The 21,431-nt window shown below is 43.5% G+C and overlaps 1 protein-coding gene across 1 annotated transcript in view; it reads right to left on the bottom strand.

Annotated features, from left to right (window-relative positions):
- Window positions 1–21,431, bottom strand: part of LOC133355407 (membrane-associated guanylate kinase, WW and PDZ domain-containing protein 1-like) — a 325,885-nt gene that overhangs the window by 151,825 nt on the left and 152,629 nt on the right. The window contains 1 exon segment of the mRNA XM_061572686.1: window positions 18,847–19,066. Within this exon segment, the coding sequence (XP_061428670.1) occupies window positions 18,847–18,940 (94 nt within the window). The 5' untranslated portion in view covers window positions 18,941–19,066.

The following is a 21,431-nucleotide window of genomic DNA, read 5'->3' as shown; positions in this document are numbered from 1 at the left end:
AATGGCACTTGACAAAACAGTCTGTCAAGGCTATACGGGGGATCTTTGTCTTTGTGGCAAATAGCACATTGCACCCCGATATCCTTACTGTCGAACGCCACCTTACCTCGGCGCTGCGCATAATCAAAAGTGGCAGTGAAATGCAAATTCGACGTTTGGGCTTCACCGCTCATTCACACCGATTGCCGATACAACGGAGCGGTCCCCGTGAATCTGGTGACCGAGGGGTGGAAGAGGCATTGGAGACCATATGGTGGGGGATACTATTCGAACAGATTTTGGAGGTATAATGATTTAGAGCAAGGGGCCAGTGCATCGCTGGCAATGGGCACCTGAAAGCGAGCGATGCAGTGAACTGTTTTCATTCGAAAGACAGTCATTGTTTACAGAGATGCAGCAAAGAAATCTGTGTGTGTGTGTGCAGGTGCGAGATGGATTTTTGCTGTATCCCGGAATCATGAGCGGTGGTGGTGGCTCAAGGAGGCCTTTCATCCAGCAGTCGCTTTACCACGGCTGGTGATGATGATGATAAAATGGCAAACAAATTAGTGAACATCTCTTCCATTTATAATCATGGAACACCAACGTTACACAGGTGGAGTAATTACATTTTTGGACGATTTTTTGCCTCGTCCATTTTACATCATCTTACACGGACACATGAGGGCAGACTTATGCAAGATGTCATCGGCTCTTTTACTGCGCCACTTTACAGCCGATGTTAAGTTTCGGTAATTCCCGGCGTTTCGATCGCAACACAAGCAATCGTCATCAGGTGGGACATCCACAGCAAGAAAAACTGCTGAAGTCGGTTTTTTCTCGCTGTGGTTGTCCCACCTGATGACGATTGCTTGTGTTGCAATCGAAACGTCGTGATCTATTATTTTTCTACCCACGTGACTTTACCGAAAGAACCAAAGAGTATGGATTCCTGCAGTCACGAAAGCTTCAAATCAAGATTCGGTAATTCCCTTCAGCTGTCACAGACTGAATGCCTTGCGATTTCTCGACTCGTAAAATCCACGATGCTCGGCAAGAGCAGCGACTACGACGCAATTCGCGTTGTGCCCTTCACCGCGTGAATATGCGAGCGCAACTTGTGGTGCGCACACGTACAATGAACGTGTAGCCGTGTAACGCACGTCTGGCGGCTAGCACTCAGATTACAGAATGTGAGACAATGGATATGTTGCGGGTTCAAAACTTCCGCCAGCAGTCGACTCAGAACACGTGGGAATTCACCAGCGAGTCTACTGAGGAGGGGAAACAATGTTACGCAGATGGGAATGTGTAATTCCTATCATTGGCTCAAGAACCACCAAATTGGTGAGCTCGTTTGAGCCATAGAGGCTCGGAATTTAAACATTAACACCCCCATCCTCCTCCGGCCTCCCTTAGAATTTGACAAATTGCTTCGATTGGGAGTTTCCATACTACTAAAAACTAGATTAAGTACAGGATGACCTAGATGTCAGGGCACACAGGGTTATTATATATTTCTTTTAACAAATCACAAAGGGTTATTCCATTTATTTTAACAAATGTTCAAACTGACTTCAGGTGATATTAATGCATAGATGAATTCTCCTTTGAAACTAATTTAAGACTTTATGGAGCTTACAGGTGTAATCTTTGAACATTCACCAATTATGTTTTGTCTCGATTTAGTAAAATTGTTCCATTTCATTTTTTATTTAATCTGAAAAGGAAGACGAAAAATAGATATTAACTTAAAGGCTAAATAATTTAAACGTTTTAATGCGAGTGTTGAAACAAATATAACAACCCTATATATTCTGACTTTTGGGTCAACATGTTTTTATATATTTTATTCCTGAGGCAGTTTTATTGACAAATGCGTTGAGTATTTTTTTCGTCAAAATAATGCAGAACACATCCATACACGCTTATGAAGACACTATCCGTTTTGGAATGACTGACGTGCACAATGTCTACAGATAGTTGAACTCGAACATGTATCGATCTCACTAGGAGACCTCCTTTACCAGTGGCAAAATATAGTAGTAGGTTTTTACCCTTTCAACTGGTACAAAACTGACACCTTTATACAAGGCATCATGTTTGCAATAACCACAACACAAGCAGTCAAAATGCAAACAAAAATAAACAATTCTGATAATGATAATAATATGCACTGTCCTTGAAGTTGATTGGTCCACACCCGAGACTCTAAGGAAAGCTGTCTCGGGTGTGGGCCAATCAACTTCAAGGACAGTGCATATCATTATCATAATCAGAGTTGTTTCTTTTTGTTTGCATTTTGACTGCTTGTGTTGTGGTTATTGCAAACATGATGCCTTGTATAAAGGTGTCAGTTTTGTACCAGTTTAAAGATTAAAAACCTACTACTATGTATCGATCGGATTGCATCGCATGCCTTTCTCTGCGATCGGATCTGTACAAAGTGATTTTTTTTTAAACCGCACAATGTCATTTTTAAACAGCACAATGCGATGAAAACCATCGTGTTTTAAAAGCCCAATGACAACATGCTAATAGCCTGACGTTGTCTGACTCAGGAAGAGGAAGGGGGACTTGGCCAAGGCATGCATTATTGAGCAATCCTGAATGTGTGCAAAGCGGACTCCGCATCTTTTCGTGAGCGGCTCGCGCATTTTAAAGACGTGCCCCTTCAAAAGATCCGGATCCAAAAAGGTGACGCTGAAATGTGAAACATCGCGCTCAACCGCCCCCACCCCCTCCCCCGGGGCGAAGGAAAACCCACGGCACAGGATGGGCATTTGCGTGGCGAATGCCTCTGTGGCGTAAATGAGAAAAATTTTACCCGTAAAAACAAAGTTTTTCACTATAAATCCTTTATATGCGTGGCATCGGTTTAATTTTATTATTCATTTCTGTTTTTCTTGAGTAAGAGTTTCATTTTTATCACATTGGTATTTTAAATTAAATATGAAATTTTTTTTTTCCTAAAAAGTGGAACATTTTGGAATTTTTTCACGAAAATAAATTGTCACGCACAACGAGTCTGTGTGCAAAATGTCAGCTCGATTGGATCACGGGAAGTGGGTTAAAAAAACGACCGAAAGATTTGCACGGTCGTAAGCGCGCAAGCAAGCAAGCAAGTGAACTTAATATAAAGGATTTAAAAACAAAAAACCCAGCGCAAAAAGCAGCTCGATGCTCACGGTGCAGAGCAAACGACACATTTTGCGCGGAAGAAGCCACTGCGAGGCACTGCCGCCATGACAGCGCATGAACTTACGTGGACAAGTGAAGATTCGGAGCGTCAAGTAAGGTGGCTCAAGAAGAAACCCTAATGTCAACTGCATTCTCACGTATGACCTCTGCAGAAGTACACTTATAAATGAAGTTGTACGTTTGCAGCTCATTACGATATAGAGAACATGGTGTTTCAGAACCAACTTAAAAACGTGTAATCAGCTATGCACCCATCTTAGCGCTGCGTTTATTCCAACAAGATGCAATCTGTAGCATGTTCAGCCTATCTTGGAAACATTCTAATTTAGTTGGCATGCTGCATCAAGGACACATCTTGAACAACCTTTTTTAAAATGTCGAAGTCAAAGAGTGCTAATTAGCGATACTCACTATATATATTTTTTAAAATAAATCTTTATGTTGTTGTGACATGAGCACACAGATCGATACGTTCAATTACATTCTGGGAACAGAAAGTGCCATATGCGAATATGTTTTGTGTTTTTTTACTTTAGACGTGCTATTCCTTGTACTTTAATGTTCAAGGTTAGTAATTATACAAATAATGGCACAACCATCATCGCAAACAGTCCCTAGGTGATATTCTTTGGGTCTTTCGGTAAAGTCACGTAGATAGGTTCAAAGAAAATAACAAAAAACTACGACGTTTCGATCGCAACACAAGCGCGGTCCTGATGACGATCGCTTGTGTTGCGATCGAAACGTCGTGGTTTTTTGTTATTTTCTTTGAACCTATCTACGCGACTTTACCGAAAGACCCAAAGAATATTAATTCCTGCAGCCACGAAAGCTTTAAGTCAAGATTTAAGCCCCGAGGTGACTTCATCCAGATAAAGGATCTTCACATATTTTGCCGTAAATCACAAAGCAAAAATACGGCACACGTGTAAAACAAAGAGAGTCTCAATTATTCCCATGACGGTTATGTGAACTCGGATGAATAATTGCTCGTAACGGCTACCAATTTAATAACGCTGTGGCATTTACGGCATCACTTCCATCGGTCTCAGACAAAAACCCGCCATTAGAGTAACTACCGCCAATGCATTAATCATTAGTTCTGAACATATCTGGAGAATCGGATTGGAGTTAGAAGCCAAATTGTGATCATAACAATTGCTTTAAACATAGTAATCTCTTTTCTACATTGATTCCCAAGCAGTACACATCGCATGCAGCATTGCATTCTATCAATGGTTGATTACGCGACACAAACGAAATAAATTAGGCTGATTATTTTCACGTTGCACCGAGACGGATTTTTTTCAATGATAATTAATGAAAAGTTGCCATTAAGCAATTGCAGTGTTAAGCAAGTGCATATTTTGCCGTTATTGGATTCTCATCAACGCAGGATTCTCAAATAATGGACGCATTTATTGGTAGATGTCCATCAATCTGTCACTAAAAAAGCCATACCAATGAAGCCACACTGGTTGCATCTTCAAATTTGACTTCCCACGAAGACAAATAGAATATGTATGAGGGGCTGTCAAAATGTTTTGCGAGGTATGGAATATTACACAAATGGATCATAGCGAAGTGTAATATCTGTAGGAGAGTTTGTGCCACATTTCACCACTGACCAAACAGTTTGAAAACCGATGTGCCTACACTTGACCACAAACAATGTTTACACATATTTGCTGTGTTGTAATAATTTTATTTTTTACTGTGCAGCTCGCAAAGGCAACTGTGGGTAAATAAACACACGTAAATTAAATGTTAAGTGAATTAAATATTAATTCAGAGACATTTGTGAATGTATTTAAGAGCTCCTGTTTATCCCGTTTGCAGTAAGTTCTGGCATGGTTTTGTGTAAATAATTTTCGATTTTGCTCTGTTAGTTTGCACATTCCCGCCATGCAGTGTGCCCTGTAACTGCCACCACTGCTGACGGTCTTGGGCTGTGGTCTGAGTCTCTATGCAACTCTACGTAACAAAATTAGTCTCTGTGTAGTAACTCTATGGATCTCTATGTAACTCTATGCAACTGCAATGCCCTGCGATGCCCTGTAACTGCCGATGGGACTGTGGTGGTACTTCTAACAGTCCAAATTTGTATCCACTCATGAATAAAGGCCTCCCTATGCCCATGTCAGTCATGGAGGTTGCCTGACCATACTTCACCACAACGGCGAGTACAGGTTGGTGAAGGGGGGCTCTGTTATGATCTGTTCAGGTATCACTGGGACAATGCGGTTGGCCAAGACCGGCAATCAAACGCAGGGTCGCCAGGTTCATAGGCCAAATCACCACAGCACCGCTATGCCCCGATACAACACACGTGTCTGCAAACTGATGGAAACGTGTCATAGAGAAAACACACGACTCCACAACCGCAGCTAATATCAATATTCACTCAACAAGCTAAAGCTAGTATCTCTATAAAACCATTGGAATGGAAACCATTTGCGAATGTTTTTTATTATATTGTTGTCGATACGATGAAGCTCTTATTTTTTTCTTTTTCTGTACTTTATCTTCAGGAACAAAGACCGGATAAGGAATACAACATTTCCACAAATTCTCCAGAGCAGTGGTGAGTGAGGCTCCGTAACCGAGGCGTCTGTGCGGAACAGAGCCAGCATTGCTCCCATGGGAAGGGCCATCATTGAATTGTCCACTGCCCATGGCGCACGGAATGGCCTGACCAAATTCTGTAAGTAGGAAGCGGGGACACGTTTAGGTAATCGAGTTTAATGGCTTTTGGCGAGGCAAAATACGGGCATTGGAGGAGGGCTGGCTCCGTTTGCAGCTGAGTGGTGAAGTGTATAGCAGAGCACGGCTATGACACACAACTCGATGCCTTTTGATTCTATGCACTGTTGACAATGTTGCCGTGCCTATGCCACGGTTGCAGATTTATGGTTGAAATGCACGTGTAAGTGAGGTATTGGCTGACCTAAAATAGCCTTAAAGGGTACACGGAACAACTGGAAATCTATGAGCACTGGGTATGAAACCGTCATAAAAGATGGCATGGTGCACACCCTGATGATCTAATCAAATTTTTGTCTGTTGTGTTTTAAACCACTCTCTCAAGCCTTGGTTTAGATTTAGCGCAGCTATGGGGAGTCAGTAACTACTGAGAGAAAGAGAGCCACGCTAGACAAAGCCAGGCCACAGAGAAGCAAGTCGTCGTTGTTGCAATAGATACAAAGAATTTCGATTTAAAGCTTCCGTGACTGCAGGGATTCATCTTCTTGGTTCTTTCGGTAAAGTCACGTAGAATGGAAATAATAAAATAATAAAATAATAAAACATAATAAAATATTATTATTATTTTATTATGTTTGATTATTTTTATTATTTTAAAATAATAATAAAGCATAATAAAATAATATTATTATTTAATTATGTTTTATTATGTTTTATTATTTCCATTCTACGTGACTTTACCGAAAGAACCAAGAAGAAGATACAAAAAAGGCGTGATGTCGTTATGTGATACATCTTTTTTATGATGCAACAATTTCGCAAATAACAGTTTCCCATAACTATGCAATGCATATTTCACATTTGAGTTTTATTTTTTCATGCTTTTGCTGCAAATACAAAATGAATAAAGATTAATTAAAACATATATAACTGCATTTTCACTTAACCACAAGGTTATCTGTAGGCTCTTTTAAGTTCTTGTAGAGAAGTAGTACCCATGCAAAATATTTTTTGTCAGTTCTCATACTGCATGCTAATACAACATTTTTCAAAGGTGACTTGCTGCAAGTTAATTATTTGAATCTCAAGATGTTCGACACAATTTTTCAAGAACAGAGCAAATTATCCGACATGAGCCTCAATTCACTCTCTTTAGTGTTCAAAAGCGTTGCATTTTCTGCCTAACAAAAGGAACTGCCGATGATTAATTATAACCTGCGTGACATGAATGAAAAAAAGAATATGTTCATGAACTTAACTTTGTGAATAAATTTAGATGTTGGGGCAGCGACATGGTCCCCTCGACACTTGTTGCCGAGGTTCGCGGTTCGAATCCCAGTGGCCGCCCTGGTTACTCCTGCGCCGGGTATATTAACTGTAACAATACTACGCGCCGTCTGCCTCACAGTGGACGTTAATGATCCCCATTACGTCGTTCACAAGGGTGGGGGCCATTGTTGTGTGCCGGCGTCGTCGTCCAAATGTTGCCAAAATCTCCAAAAATTGACACGACTGGCATCATGCATGGCAATCCTTGCCCCCCCCCCCTGGCTACCAACACCAAGCGTAGGACTTTCCTAAAAACAAGTCAGGAGACTCAGTGAGGCTTTTCTGAAATAACACAACAAATAAATTCTGAATTTCACTTGAATGCCTGTATGGAATATTCACTCTCGGCACAAAGGAAATAGAAAAAAAATAACCCCAGCCACCTGCAACGCATGGTCACATAAACGTAACGTGGTGTTTGTTAAGATTGCGCCCGGTTTTGTTTTGCCAATCCACTGCTGGACCACGCCTTGTGGGCCGCGAGAGGTTCTCAGACTCATGCTTGACCACATCGGGTCGGCGCGGGTTGGCGACGCGGAGATCTACGAGGATTGCACATTGCCGAAGCAAGACGCGGTTTAAACGACGTTACAAATCTTAACACGGTGTCAAACATTACGCAGCGCGTTTGATTTTATAAACAGACTGGGTTTTTTTTAATTCCTTTCTCTTTTTTTCACTCATCTTTTCTGTTCGGAACAGCAGAACGAATAGCCATCCCAAGGGACCGACTGAAATACAGCGGGGCAGATAAGACAGGGCCCCCCCACAGTACACAACGTCAACGCACGGCTGGAGAGATGCGCAGATGAATGTGCGCACACACACAGCTGGAAAAAAGTTCGGAGCTGGGAACGTATCTCTTATTTAGATGCTTTTAAAAGCGGCGAGGCTAAATTGCATGCGAGAGAGAGTGTCTGGCATGAGGCACGCGCAGAGGGCTGCGCCGGGTTAAAAGCACCCGCAGAGTTGGGCACTAACTCACGGGCACGACCTTGGTCACTTCATCAGATGTTTACACACACCAGTGCCCGAGAATCTCTTCCATCAGGACAGCGCAACTCGGTGCTGCGTCAGGGTTTCTTAATAGTTGGCACATGCACACAGGAATCCAATTTAAGCCGAGGAAGTAGCAAAGACGACAAAGTCACTGTTTCAGATGATAGGCCTTTAAAAAAAAAAACAAGGGCCTTCTCTAGGACACTATCTTAATGTGGACTGATCGGCTAAAGAATTGACCAACTTAAGACTCCTATCCCTCTATTAGTTTGGGGGTGTCACCAGAAAACCATTTTTTCACTCGGATGAATGAAGGGAGAATGGCAGGCGAAGGAGTCACAGGGGTAGATGCTGTGTCATCGTGGCGCATCGGTTTCATGTCTAAAATATCAACAAGCCTTGCTCTCGGTCATAAGGTGACGGTCAAATTAAAGAGGGAAGTGAGATTATATTGGAAGTCAAATATCTTTGTCATTAACCTCTGACACTTGTAATTGACATCTTTAATCAGTTTCGCCGGAGACCTCAAATGTGAAGCCCTCTTCGAGAAGATCGATTTGGCAGGGCGTATCTCCATGGACAGAAGAAGTCAAACTCGTGAGGTTACCTTTGTTGTGCGAGAGTCATAAAATGTTTTGACTTGCCTTTCCGTCTGGGGCTAAAACCCAAGATTTCGCAGAAACTGGCACTGGGAACTTTGATAAATGCATCAGCTTTCTAAAGCACTTGCCCTTGCCCAGACTTTCCACAGCTATTTTTTTTAGATTGTAAATTGCTTTGAAAAAAAAACAAAAAACACCAAGAGTAAAGCTGAAATGGTTGACTTTGTAGGCTTTGACCGGTTGGAGTTCGCTAGCCATACCATCAAAATGTAGTCGTTTGAAGCACAACATTTGTCAGTTCTTCACGGCTGGTTAAATGTCATGGAGTAGAAGTCAGGATCGGAATATTTATTTGTACTGGACGAATTCGATGAGCTATAAAGCACTTTTTCACAGATGTCCAGTATTCTGTCTGCCCCCCAAACACTCTCCTCTGCATCACGTTCTGTCACCCTAATGGCCATCGCTAATTGTTAAAATTAACGAAGTGATCACTGGGCGGCGGACATGGATGCATGGAAATGACCTGAAGTAGAAGTAAACAAGCGAAAGGTTTCACCCTAGGCAGCGTCTGTACTGGCGCTGCCGATGATGGCTTGCTGGGCTCATGTTTTTCAGGAGGTGCTTTGTATGCACATGCTCACTTTCCTTCTCCAACCGCTCATAACCAACTGCCAGTTTTTTTTTCCACTACACGAACTAAAAGGTGGTTTTAAGAATGCGGCTTTTTATCATCTTCCAACAAAAGGTCAGAATTGCAGAAAATTATAACCGAGCTTTTGCAGTGAGCACCCTGACCTTTCCTGCACGAAGCTGTGAAAACACTTACCATTTTACTTGGATAAATTGGTGAGCATTCTTAAAGGTAAAATGGTAAACATTTCAACATGACTTCACATTAATAGGGTATCATCCGAACAATGTTCAGAGCTTTAGAAAAACGCAGCTGGGTGAACACGTGGTGCGCCGTGGCAAGCACAACGCGCTCAAATGATAGGGCTCAACAATATCGTAATCATATTTAGTTTTTATACAGTGGCCTGACAAGTCAAAGGTAACTCACATCTGTGAACACATCGCGAACCCAATAAATTGCGTCGTCGTTAAGCCCATCGCACAACGCAGTGCAATCCGCAAACATCGAGGGGCATAGATTAAGATCCATAAGAGGTTGTTGGGTTAGATCGTGTAAATATAAAAATGTGTCGTTAAACCCGCCAGTACCCGAGAGCAAATTAGTAAGGTTTGTCTCGGAAACAAGACATGGCAATTCGATACTCCTACAGCACACAGGTGTTGGAGAATAAACCCACAACATTGTAAACACCAAGCAACTCCTCACCCAAACACCTCTATTATGGATAATATTGGTCACGCGAGCCTACATGTTAAACATATTGAGATGTTTCCAGTCAATCAATGAGTGTTTCCCCCCTCACACGCGTGTATTTCTCCTGGTGCTCCGGTTCTCTCCCATGTGTATAAACACTCATTATCTCTTTCCCGTTTAGAGACTTCTACAAGTTGCAGCGTGGGTGGGTGGGTGGGTGTCCCGTTCACCGCTCAATCTCGGAACGCGCGAGCGGCTCAGCGTACATTTGTTTTTAGAGGCGTAGCCCCGCTGTTTTTAAAAGACATTGTTACTCACCGCAGAGAACTGTAGCGACACGTGCGCATTCTACGATAGATGGCGCCAAACTGTGCCACACGCCCAATCGCATGGCCCTTTCAATGCATTTGCAAAGTGTGCGCCACCTAGAGGTGGTGCCATTGTGGCGCTACATTAACTCTCTCGCCTGGAATACGGGAGGCTATGGGTTCGATCCCGACCCTGACGCCGGCTGTATATTTGGGGTTTGCATGTTCTCGCTGTGGTCACGTGAATTTTTATCCGGGTCCTTCGGTTCCCCCCCCCCCTCCCCCCAACATTTATAATCAACGTGTATTTAGAGGAAGGTTTTGGCAAATTGGGAAACACTGAAAAGAGGAAAATGGTCAACCAGTGGATTCAGGAAACAGGACCACTGCAGCAACATAATCGGCATGGAAGTGAACGTTTTTTATTTAAATACCCCCAAAATATTCTTGGGTATGGAAAGAGCCGCATTATTTTTTAGCTCAGTCTTTATCGCGTACCAACAACCTGCTGGTGCGATTTTCTTTAGTATCATGTTAACGCACATTTGGTCTATTCATCACTTTCAATTAAACACTGATACTGATCTACCGCAGAGAGGATTGAATGCCTGAAGAGAGGGCATTAAGATCTTTGGGCTGAGAATCCAGGCAAAAGTCTTTCAGGCTTTCCGGTACCTATTGAGCCGAAGCTATTGTAGCCCACTTGCTCTGAAAGTCAATGGGAATGTGTCCCAAGGACATTATAGATCAGAGTGCTTTTAAATGAACGAAATTCTACCCAGCGTTACGGCCAAAACATAATGGCAAACTGTGTTTGCATCCCGAAACACGTCTCTCTCTAGCACGCGGTAGCAGCAAGCGCCCCGTGATGCGGAACGACACACAACATCATCGGGGCCGACTTCCTTCAATCTTACCCTAATGATGTTTGATGCTAGCTTCACAAACAAGGAAGTCATTGTAACTTCCTCGATTGTTATTCCGACGGGTCTGGATCTTGCCCCGATGATGTTTTTTTACGTAGTTTCACACGATTATGTGGCCTTACTGAGGATATCAATTACACTGGTCAACACACTTTTTCTGGCATAATCTATTCCAACGGTTTTAAGGTAATTTTGGGGTGCTGATTTCAAATCTGGCATCAGTTTTTGTCTATCACATCAGGTTTTTGAGATATCAAATATTGCATTTTCAATAAAAACTGCAGAAGAAAAATATTAAATAAATGTGGATATCTACATAAAATGATATTATAAACACACTATCCTAAAAATACAGCACCATATTTTAACACTAAAGCAGTCACTGACTCGCAACAACTTGCAATCATAAGTGACAGTTAATTTCGGGTAAAATCAATGAAAATGGGGTATGCCGATAGCATAAAATTAGATGTGATAGAGCAAATCTGAGATCAGATTTGGAATCAGGCCAGAAAAAAAGTTTTTTTTTTTTGTTGACCAGTGTTATGAGTGCTGAGCAGGTACGGACGACGTGGCGAGATGTGAACACAATAAGATCGTGTGCATAAAAGGAGAGTGCTAATAATGCCAACAAAGGTGACCTGTTCAAGAGAATGCTTAGCCACCGTTCACGTGACGACTGGGTAATGAGACAAGGTGCACACGGGCAGCTCGGAGGCGGAGATTTTCCTCGGTCTGTCAGTGTTCTGTGTTCCATTTTTGGTTGAGTGACACCCATAGATGTTGCTGGGCTCCTGGCATGATTGATTAGCACCTGGCAGACACTTTGAAGGCTGCGCTTACATTTCAGGTCCCGTTGATGTGTGAGGGTCACGGAGGAAAGACTGATGTAGAATGAGTGAAAAGGCTTTTTTTTTTTGCAACGATCTTAAGAAAGGCGACGTATATTGTCGAGCGGAATTCGTTTAAGCGTACAGTATTTACGCATGCAAATTTTGCTAAGATTTGCGTATCCCATTAGGATGGATGTCGGCCCTCAAAAACCAGGAGAAATTAGCAAAAAGGGAGCGGTGAATTTTTCGCTGCCATTCAAAACATTTTACGGGAGGAATTCAGAAAATAATTAGGTCAGACACAAGCTCGTTGTACGGCGATTTGGAACAATAACGTCGCTGCAATATTAACCGGGCACAGTTTTAAGGAATTTCAGTCACCTCCTTCATAGCTCGACAAATGTTACGTACGATCAATAATGATGAAGTGTGAGGAATGACGGGGTGGCTGTCAGAGGTTGTCGAACGGAGACGCACTGCCGATACCCTGGGTTCAAAACCAAGTCGCCACCATTGACTAAATTGGGTTCACGAGTGCAGTGCGTTGCTTGCGTCAGTCCATTCGCCCGCATGGCTGCACAAACAAACGATCACGTTGAATTTAACGTCCAAAATATGGCATTACATAACTTCAGAGCCCTTTTGTCAATCCACAGCTTGATTAAAGGCCTACCTTCTCACGACATTTTGTATGACCATACTTTACCACACCGCTCGGTATGGGTTGGGGCGAATGGCTCAGAACATCACTCGGCCAACCGACATTAGCCACGGCCAGTAATCAAACTGGGGTAACCAGGTTCATAGCACAAAGTGCTCCAAATACTGCACCACCAGTCCCTCCAAATGGCTACGTATAGGATACATTTTCGTGCGGGCTGAGATGGCATGTAAATTTCTCGATTGCGAATTTAATTTAATGCCAATCGTGGGTTTTGCAAAGGAGTTTTACGGCGCACTTTGGAAAAGCAGAGAGGCTTTTTTATTTATTGTGAAATTTGACTCTTTTTCGATATAGGCGTTAGCAATATCCCCGGATAACCACAGCTCAGCAAGAAATAGATTTTCATTTCAAAAAGGTCAAGGTCGTTAAGCGATCCAAACAGCGTACGTTTCCGAAATATCTGTGGCCATGATAATATAATACGTTGACGTTGTCAAGATTTTTCTTTCTTTTTTTTACAAAATAACTTCGCAGAAATGATGAGGATGTGAATTACTATAGTTTGGAGCACAGCATGAAAGATGTTGAAAGAATTGTCAGGTTCGTTAGAAATCACCCCTCCTCCTCTGCTCAGCCCAGTAGCATTAATGGGTTCACCACAGCGAGGCGAACGGCACATTCCATGCGGTGGTGTAACGTGTGGGTATCCCCCACTTCTTTCAACACGTCTGACCCACGTGGAAGAGTAGACCAAACACCTTCTGGAGGGGCTCTCTAGAGGTTCCCCCCTCGTTCGTGAAGGTCCTACCGCCAGGAAATGTCAGGAGCGATAAGCTGCAGGACTGCGCTTCCACGTGACGACTGATGAGGTAGAGAGACATCTGACGAAAGAAAAATGTCCAAATCGGTGGGACTAACCCATGACAGCTGACGGGCAGAAGGTGTTCGTTTAAGTCCCTAAGTCATCGCTCTTGGGCGGATGAAATGGAACTGGCGAAACAGGAGAGTACATGTTTTAAATTAAGATTCGTGATGTCAGCGTCCCGATAGCGGTTGACGTTATACTCGGCGAAAGGTGCAATGGCTGTTAGCGAGCACCTGTTAAATCAGGTAGGTACAAATTCACTCGCCGCGCGATTCAATTAACTGTCGTGATTCAGGATCACAGTTCAATTTGCGAATCGATTCCTCTCAACATCCTGGCGAAACTTAGGGGCTTGTTACATTACATGAACTCATTACGTGCAACACATATACGAATGGGAAACATCAATTCCAACACAGTCGACATTAGAGTCGCCGTTAATTGATGAATTGAGGCAACATTACAGGCCTACTTATTAACGCTGCCACGGTGCATGAGAGGGCAGGGCATGTTTGCATGCAAACCATCAATCAATCACTCCTGTACACATTCAGGACAGAGCCTCATGGCACGTCATCATATCTATATATAGAGGTCCAAAAAGTTAAAACGAATCATCGGTGATGATCAAGCGCATTCAACGACCCTCCCCCCGCCCCCCCTCACATTCGTCAATAACACTGCCTTAAAGGGACGTTTCAAGCAATGGCCCTTCTTCACGAAAGAAAAAAAACGCAATTAAGGCAGTCTTTCGCGTGGAGCACTATTTCCCAAAACGTCGCCTATTATTATTTTTTCCTTTTAAGGCGTCAGTTTTATTTGGTAAATGTGCTGAATGTTCTAAATATATATTTTAAATGCCTATATACACACAGTTTAGTATCTGTATGCATGCATGCTGAACTTCTTTCGCACCGTACGTAACCAAAACATGCTTATGCACAGTGTAGCATACTCTGTATGCTAGCTACACGAGCCAGAGGGCACACCGGTGGCGTCTTGGTTTTCACGTTGTGGGTCTCATTATCTGCCACACAAGTGTCAAACCTGCAATGGTGGCACAACAATGGCCACAAGAGAACAATGTCAGTTGGGATCGCTGGCAGGCACGGTTAACCTCGATAGCGGACGCTCTTGTCAAAATGGACATTGGCGCTTTGAAATGGATGAGCCGCTCTTCCAAGAGTGCAAATGAAACGGCCACCCGCTCCGTACCAGGTGTGTGTGCGCGCATCTGTGAGTCTGTCGCCTAGCGGGATTTTGTCCTTTCCCCGCGGACCTCCGATTAGCACCGTTGGCTACATACGGTGCGAAAGGAGTCTCACGTGCACGCGTACAAAGTCGCGTTACAAATCCCGGCAGAAGCAAAAAAAAAACTCATTTGGGAGTGTATATACTGTAGGTATCTGGCGTGGGTGTCCTGTAGGTAAACTCAGACTGAAGTTTGGATCTGTTTCGTCGGCACACGATGGCACCCCGGCTGCCTCGCTTTGGTTCTATGGCCGCTACTTTCTCAGGTGCTGTCTGGGCATCATGATGGACATCGTCCAGCCGTAGCTAATTTGCCCGCTTGTTGTTTGTGGTTTTATGACCCTGCAGGGTGCCCTGGTTAATACTGCGAGCGTACGAAACACATGCATGCATGCACCGTCTGCCTCCCATTGGATGTTAGAGATCCTGTGACGTGGTTCGTAAAAACGAGTAGGGCCTCTTACACGTTGGCATCATGGTCCAACTTGGCCGAATTTGAAAAGTTATCCGCAAACGACTCGCCTGCGATCGTACACAGAAATCATCGACCCCCAAATGCAGGCTGTTTTTGATTCGTCATTAAACTCACAATGAATGGCTATGAAATTCTCTGCATGGTGCCTTTTCAGTCCACAGGTTGACATAGAACTTACTCATTATGAAGAAGCTGCACATGCCAATTTCAAAAAGGGGATCAACCCCTATGGAATGTTGGTGCACACAAAGATCGCCCAACAGCCTGTAACAGCCTGTAACAGCCTGTTGGGGCAAGCGCTGTTAGCGAGCACCTATGAAGGTTAGCACGGCACACTAGAGGATGGTGTGGCTAACACCATGCCTGGCCGCCTTTGTTTCCCCAATTCAATTATTCGTCACTAATATTGGTGGTAGGGCCTCAGGGTTTGTTGTGCAGTATGCTAACCTTGGCGCCACTGCTCCCCATAATTGGAGCACACACAATTTAGCACAAATGAAATGTAAATTACATTCCAAATTGCACAATCAATTTTAAAAGATGCACACATTTTTCTCAAGTTAATATTTGTATTCACATTAAATATGAAATGATTCAGTTCTGCAGTGGGAGTTTGTTTGTCGTTGCAAAGATTCAATGCAAAATCAATTCACGAGACTTTTTTTATTACGATCGTGGGAATGTTGGCATCTGTGAAATATTGTCGCAGTCTGCATTTATTTGAACGAATTATTTTGGAAACATTTCAGAATGAATTACACTCGTTCATGAAGCCTGTCTTCGCCAGGCAAAGGTTTTAAATAAATATAATAATTAACCGGATATGATTTTTTACAATTTTTATCTATGATCAGACACTAACAATTACTAAATTATTTTTTTTCCGCAAAAAAATGCTTCGTTGAAGACTTGCTTCACCTTCTTACATTAAAAAAAGACGTACCCATTGGAAACTGCTAAATTTAAAGATTCCGTTTTTGTATTATACAGAACAACTATTAATAAACTTAAAACTCTACAAGTGGAAGCTCCTATCTTTTACCGTTTTCTAATTATTCAGATTTTAACATCAAAATATACGTATTTTTTTCATTCAACAACGCTTCAATCCGAAATATCTCAAAAACAATAAAAGATGGAACAATGGTTCTTGCTTTAACTTCATTTGCTGTTTAGCGCTCTATCAAACGAAAAAACCCCGCATTCTTATATTTTGAACGATTTCTGAATGACACCACGCACAAACGTGTTCATGGGGCGCTTAAAATCGAGATTTGGGGGCCTTAAAATGAAAAATCTCGGATTTGCATGTTGTTCAAGTTTTCGGTGTCCTAAAAGCTACACATGTACCTAATTTGAGCTTTCTACCTTGTCGGGAAGTACCCTGGAGGTTTTAGAGACCTACTTACAGATTAAGGTCTTAATTTATATAGACAGATTTGCACCACAATGAAAGTACAAAACCAACCACTCTGCCCCCCCCCCCCTGCCCAAATATATAGACAGTAATCAAATGAGGTTTTATAAACATCCATTCACTACTTTACAAAATATGTATTTTCTCCAAATGTAATCAGGTGTCCGTGTAGAATGGAACACATTTCTATATAATTAACAATAATATACCAACCCATTTTCCTCTGCACACTCAGTCGGTCATGGGGGTTTTTGTTGGCACCATAATCCGCGTACTTCACACCGCCTCAACGCACGTACATACTTCACCACTCTGGTCAATGGAGGCTGTTGAAGAGATGGCTCAGAACTGGTGCGCAGATGTCACTCACCCACTGATGTCAGCTGTGGCCGGGGATGAATCCCGGGGGGGTCATCACTCCTCCCCCCACATAATTGATTCGTGTGGAATGGTGCCTTGGTACGTTAGCCTCACAAGACTCGCAATCCGGTTCGGTTCCCCGCCACGGCAGTTGCAACGGATCGGCAAGTAATTCATAATTCTCTCCCCGCCCCTGTCCCACGCGGTCATTAAATCCTTTATATTAAGTTCGCTTGCTTGCTTAGGACCGTGCAAATCTTTCGGTCGTTTTTAAACCCACTTCCCGTGATCCAATCCAGCTGACATTTTGCACACAGACTCGTTGTGCGTGACAATGCATTTTCGTGAAAAAAATTATTTCCAAAATTTTACACTGCTTAGGGAAATGTTTTTAAAATATTTAATTACCGATTGTTTAATGCTGCCAGACAATCGTCTGACCCATAGGTGGCAGCGATCTCAAGCCAGAGGACGAGAGGACTCTAACCGCCCCGATGCCACGCATATAAAGGATTTATAGTGAAAAACTTTGTTTTTACGGGTTAATTTTTTCACCATCTCTTTTCAATGACAGTCCGAGCAGAAAGTCTCCAGAAGGCATTACATGTTCAAATGGGTCATCGATCCTTTCTTGAACGCCACACACTGGTTCCTGGGCTCATATAATGTTATCTTTACGGAACTGTAGGATATTTGCTTCACGATTAAATGCAGCATAACGTTACCTCGCGTTGAACTAACAACATGCGTCCCCGTATGCAATCAACAGCGTGTGTCCATAAAGCAGTTGTGAAACTCGACTTCTCGCTGTGATTGGGGGTTATGAATAAGCAAGCAAAGCATTTTATAAGCAGATAAAGAGTGGAAAATAATAAAATCACCACTTGGTCGGTAGCCAGCTGTGCTAAATGTATATGCAACGTATTAATGATATACTCGCTTGCGAAATATTTCAATGTAAGTGTCGGCAATGGTTTTACTTAAAATGTGAAAATGATTGTACGTCTGTCGATCCATTAAACGCTGAATAAAAAAAAGAGGCCAGAAAACGACACTAACCATGACAAAATTAGCACGCGCATCGAAAATAAATCCTGGTTCACCTCCACAGCAACCCTCGGCTGTACTGTATTTACAGCTTTTATTTGAAATATTCAGTGAAAACAAAGTGCTCAAAACCCTTCCCCACGCATTGTTAACCCTTTCCCGTTTTTTTCTGCTGATTCCGTAAGAACGACGAAACTAAAAGAGCTTTAGCGGTACCGAGGCTCACCACAAGGCCATGCAGGGGGAGGGCGTGTGGCGGTTTTGTCGCCAGCCGTCGTAGAGCGCGGCGGTCGAGTCGCTACAGTTCTCTGCGGCGATTGACAATGTCTGGAGAAACGACGGCGCTGGCACGCCTCTCGAAATAAAATGAACGCCGAAAGCGTTCGCGCCTTCTGAGATTGAGCGGTGAACGAGAGCCACCCCACCCTGCAATTTGCAGTTGTCTCGGAACGGGTTAACGGATGCAATAGTATCGGTTGATCTGACCCCTTCGCCGAAGCCTTAATTATTCGCGTTCTGCTGAGTGATGCCCTCCCGATGCGGCTACCACCCCCCACCTTGCATGCCGGCGGTGTTCCCGTTGCAATTGACGGTCGGCTTGCTGTTCTCCTGCACATCGATCCTGGACATGCCAGCCGAGTTGATGTCCATGTTGGCAGCCGGCAGCAGCAGCGGCGGCGGCGACTCCACGAGCGAGGTCAGAGGTCGCTCTCTCGGCGTTGCTCAGATGGCCTCGCGAGGGCTCAACAAGGGACTTGGATTCTCCATGGAACTTACCTATTAACGAATACACACACACACAAAGCACCACCCCACCGCCAATCTGTTAAACCTCGCACACTCTCAAGAAGAGTGGGAGTTAGCGAGTGCACATTAAGGCCGGCCACGGCGCAAATAAGCGATGACATGGCTGCCACCACCAAGCACAGTAGGCTTCTTCATTCTCGATTTTGCCCCCCCCCCCCAACCCGACCTAAAACGAGCAATAAAAATTGCCTTTGCAAATACTCGCACGTTTAAAGCATTTGGGCTGCTGTAAATGTCCACGTGATAAGCCACTCCAGTTTTGAGCACATCATTCGTGATGGTGAGGTCGCTTCTGAAAAAGAGCTATGTAGCTCAGTGGGGCCTTACCTGGTAAAATAAAAAAAAATGTGTTTAGTTAACAAAAAAAGTCACCACATGAAACCAGCTGGGTCAATTGCCTTCATTCATTCAGCGCCCTCGGTCGCCACGTTCTAGACATTGCAGCCCTCCGCTAAACTGGGTCAGTGGGCGGTCATCAACGACACGGATGTTGTTTGTGCCGCAGATGCAGCGTGGGCCGTCATGAAGACCCCAACGGTGGAGGTTGGCCACGCAGATTGCCCTGCGTCCGGAATCCGTTCAGTAAGGCCCACCGATGACATGAAGCCAGGTCAGCCAGACTGGAGGATCCGCGATAAGAACAGGCCAACTTGCCGTGTCAAGCATATATGTATATATATGTATCTATGTTGAACTTCTTTCGCACTATACGTAGCCAACTGTGCTAATGTGAGGTTCGTGGGAAGGACAACAAAATACACAAACACCAGTTCTAAAGAAATGCGTTTTCAAACTAGATTTGAAAGTGCATAGCTACAGTGGTTTCCGAATATCGGAAGGAAGAGCGTTCCAGATGGCCACAAAAGAGCATCTGAACGTGAGCGATGTGGCAACCGTGTTTGTTCGATGGTTAGCCAAAAGCCTGGAGCTCCCGCGATGGTTTATGCTCTTTGAAGAGATCAGCAAGGTATCGTGGTACATTTGTGGCAAGCAAACATATATGTAAAAACTACAAACCGCAAAACATTAAACCCTCCAAATGCAGAGGACAACCTGTGTACAGCCATAACCAGAGCACTTCTTTATAGACTTCCTGAAGAAATAAGTGCAGCATTCCGGTCCGACCATCCGAACATCTGTCGGTGGACATAATATTGGCGTGCGAGTGTATTTTAGTGATAAAATGGCCACAAAAGAGATAAAGTGGCAACATTAAGCAGTTGTTAAATTGCACGTATATGCAATACTGTCAGCAGAGCCAGCACTTTGTAAATTATGTCACGTGAGAAAGAGGCTTAACAACAGACGCCTTACATCAGGCAGTCACTGAGAACGGCGAACAATTTATACAAGCGGCAGGAGCAATGGCTCAAGTATGTATGGCGGTAAATTTGGAGACCGTGATTGCATGAGGCACATGGGCATGCAAAAAACGCTTAAGCAGCATTCTCTTTTATGTCCAAGTGAACCGTGCTGTTGAACTTGCAATATACATTTACATAAAACAGTCTCGAAGAATTAAATAACGATAGTAATGTAATGCAATTGGTATTCGCGGCGTTCATTCGTTCGTTCGTATCGTGCAAGGCTATCACAAAGGTGCCACACTTTTACAAGTCACGGCCAATTCTTCAGGTCGCCTGAGGCGGTGAATCGTGAGACCTCGCGTCGTGGATAAATGGCGCGGCAACACGAACCCGGGCAACCCGTGTTCGATTCCCGGAAACGGCAAACATTGGCGGCAAACGATACGTGGACTTCGCCGATGCACACTGACCAACGTGGCGTGGTATGGTCAAACAACTCTCACGATGGACGAAGCATGGGGAGGGGGGCCTCAATTCACCGATGGACTGTTAAAGAATATCATCATATTATTTTTACGTACTGTAAACTGGTCAGGTGATTCAGCAGTAGAGTGACTGAGATAGCAATCGGAAGGATAATATATCTTTTTGGGGTCAACGAGACAATAATCCGGTCAAATTTGTGTTCGTAAGACTCTCTGCCACCTGACAGCCAATAAAGCTGTTAACTTACAATTAAAAAAAATCTATTATATTTCAATAAGAGCCTGGTACAGAGGAAAAACCGTGACACAGGCAGGGCATAATACCTCACCAATTATTACTTATTGTTCTGACTCTGTGGATTTTCACCTGGTTTCATGGATCTTCTCCCAATGACGCTTGATAGATTTCGCATCAAGCGAAACATCGTATCCAACTGGCACATTCGGTTGTGAGAATTGTTATTCAACTCACCGTTAAGCTCCGCACAATAATAACTGGCATCTTAAACGCTTGCGCACGTGTCAACATTGAATTTGTTTGGT

The sequence above is a fragment of the Lethenteron reissneri genome, chromosome 51, assembly GCF_015708825.2.
Source record: "Lethenteron reissneri isolate LAM-NWPU_2019-01 chromosome 51, ASM1570882v1, whole genome shotgun sequence".
Lineage (NCBI taxonomy): Eukaryota > Metazoa > Chordata > Hyperoartia > Petromyzontiformes > Petromyzontidae > Lethenteron > Lethenteron reissneri.
The sequence above is the reverse complement of the archived record's forward strand: the minus strand, read 5'-3'. Positions and strand labels throughout refer to the sequence as shown.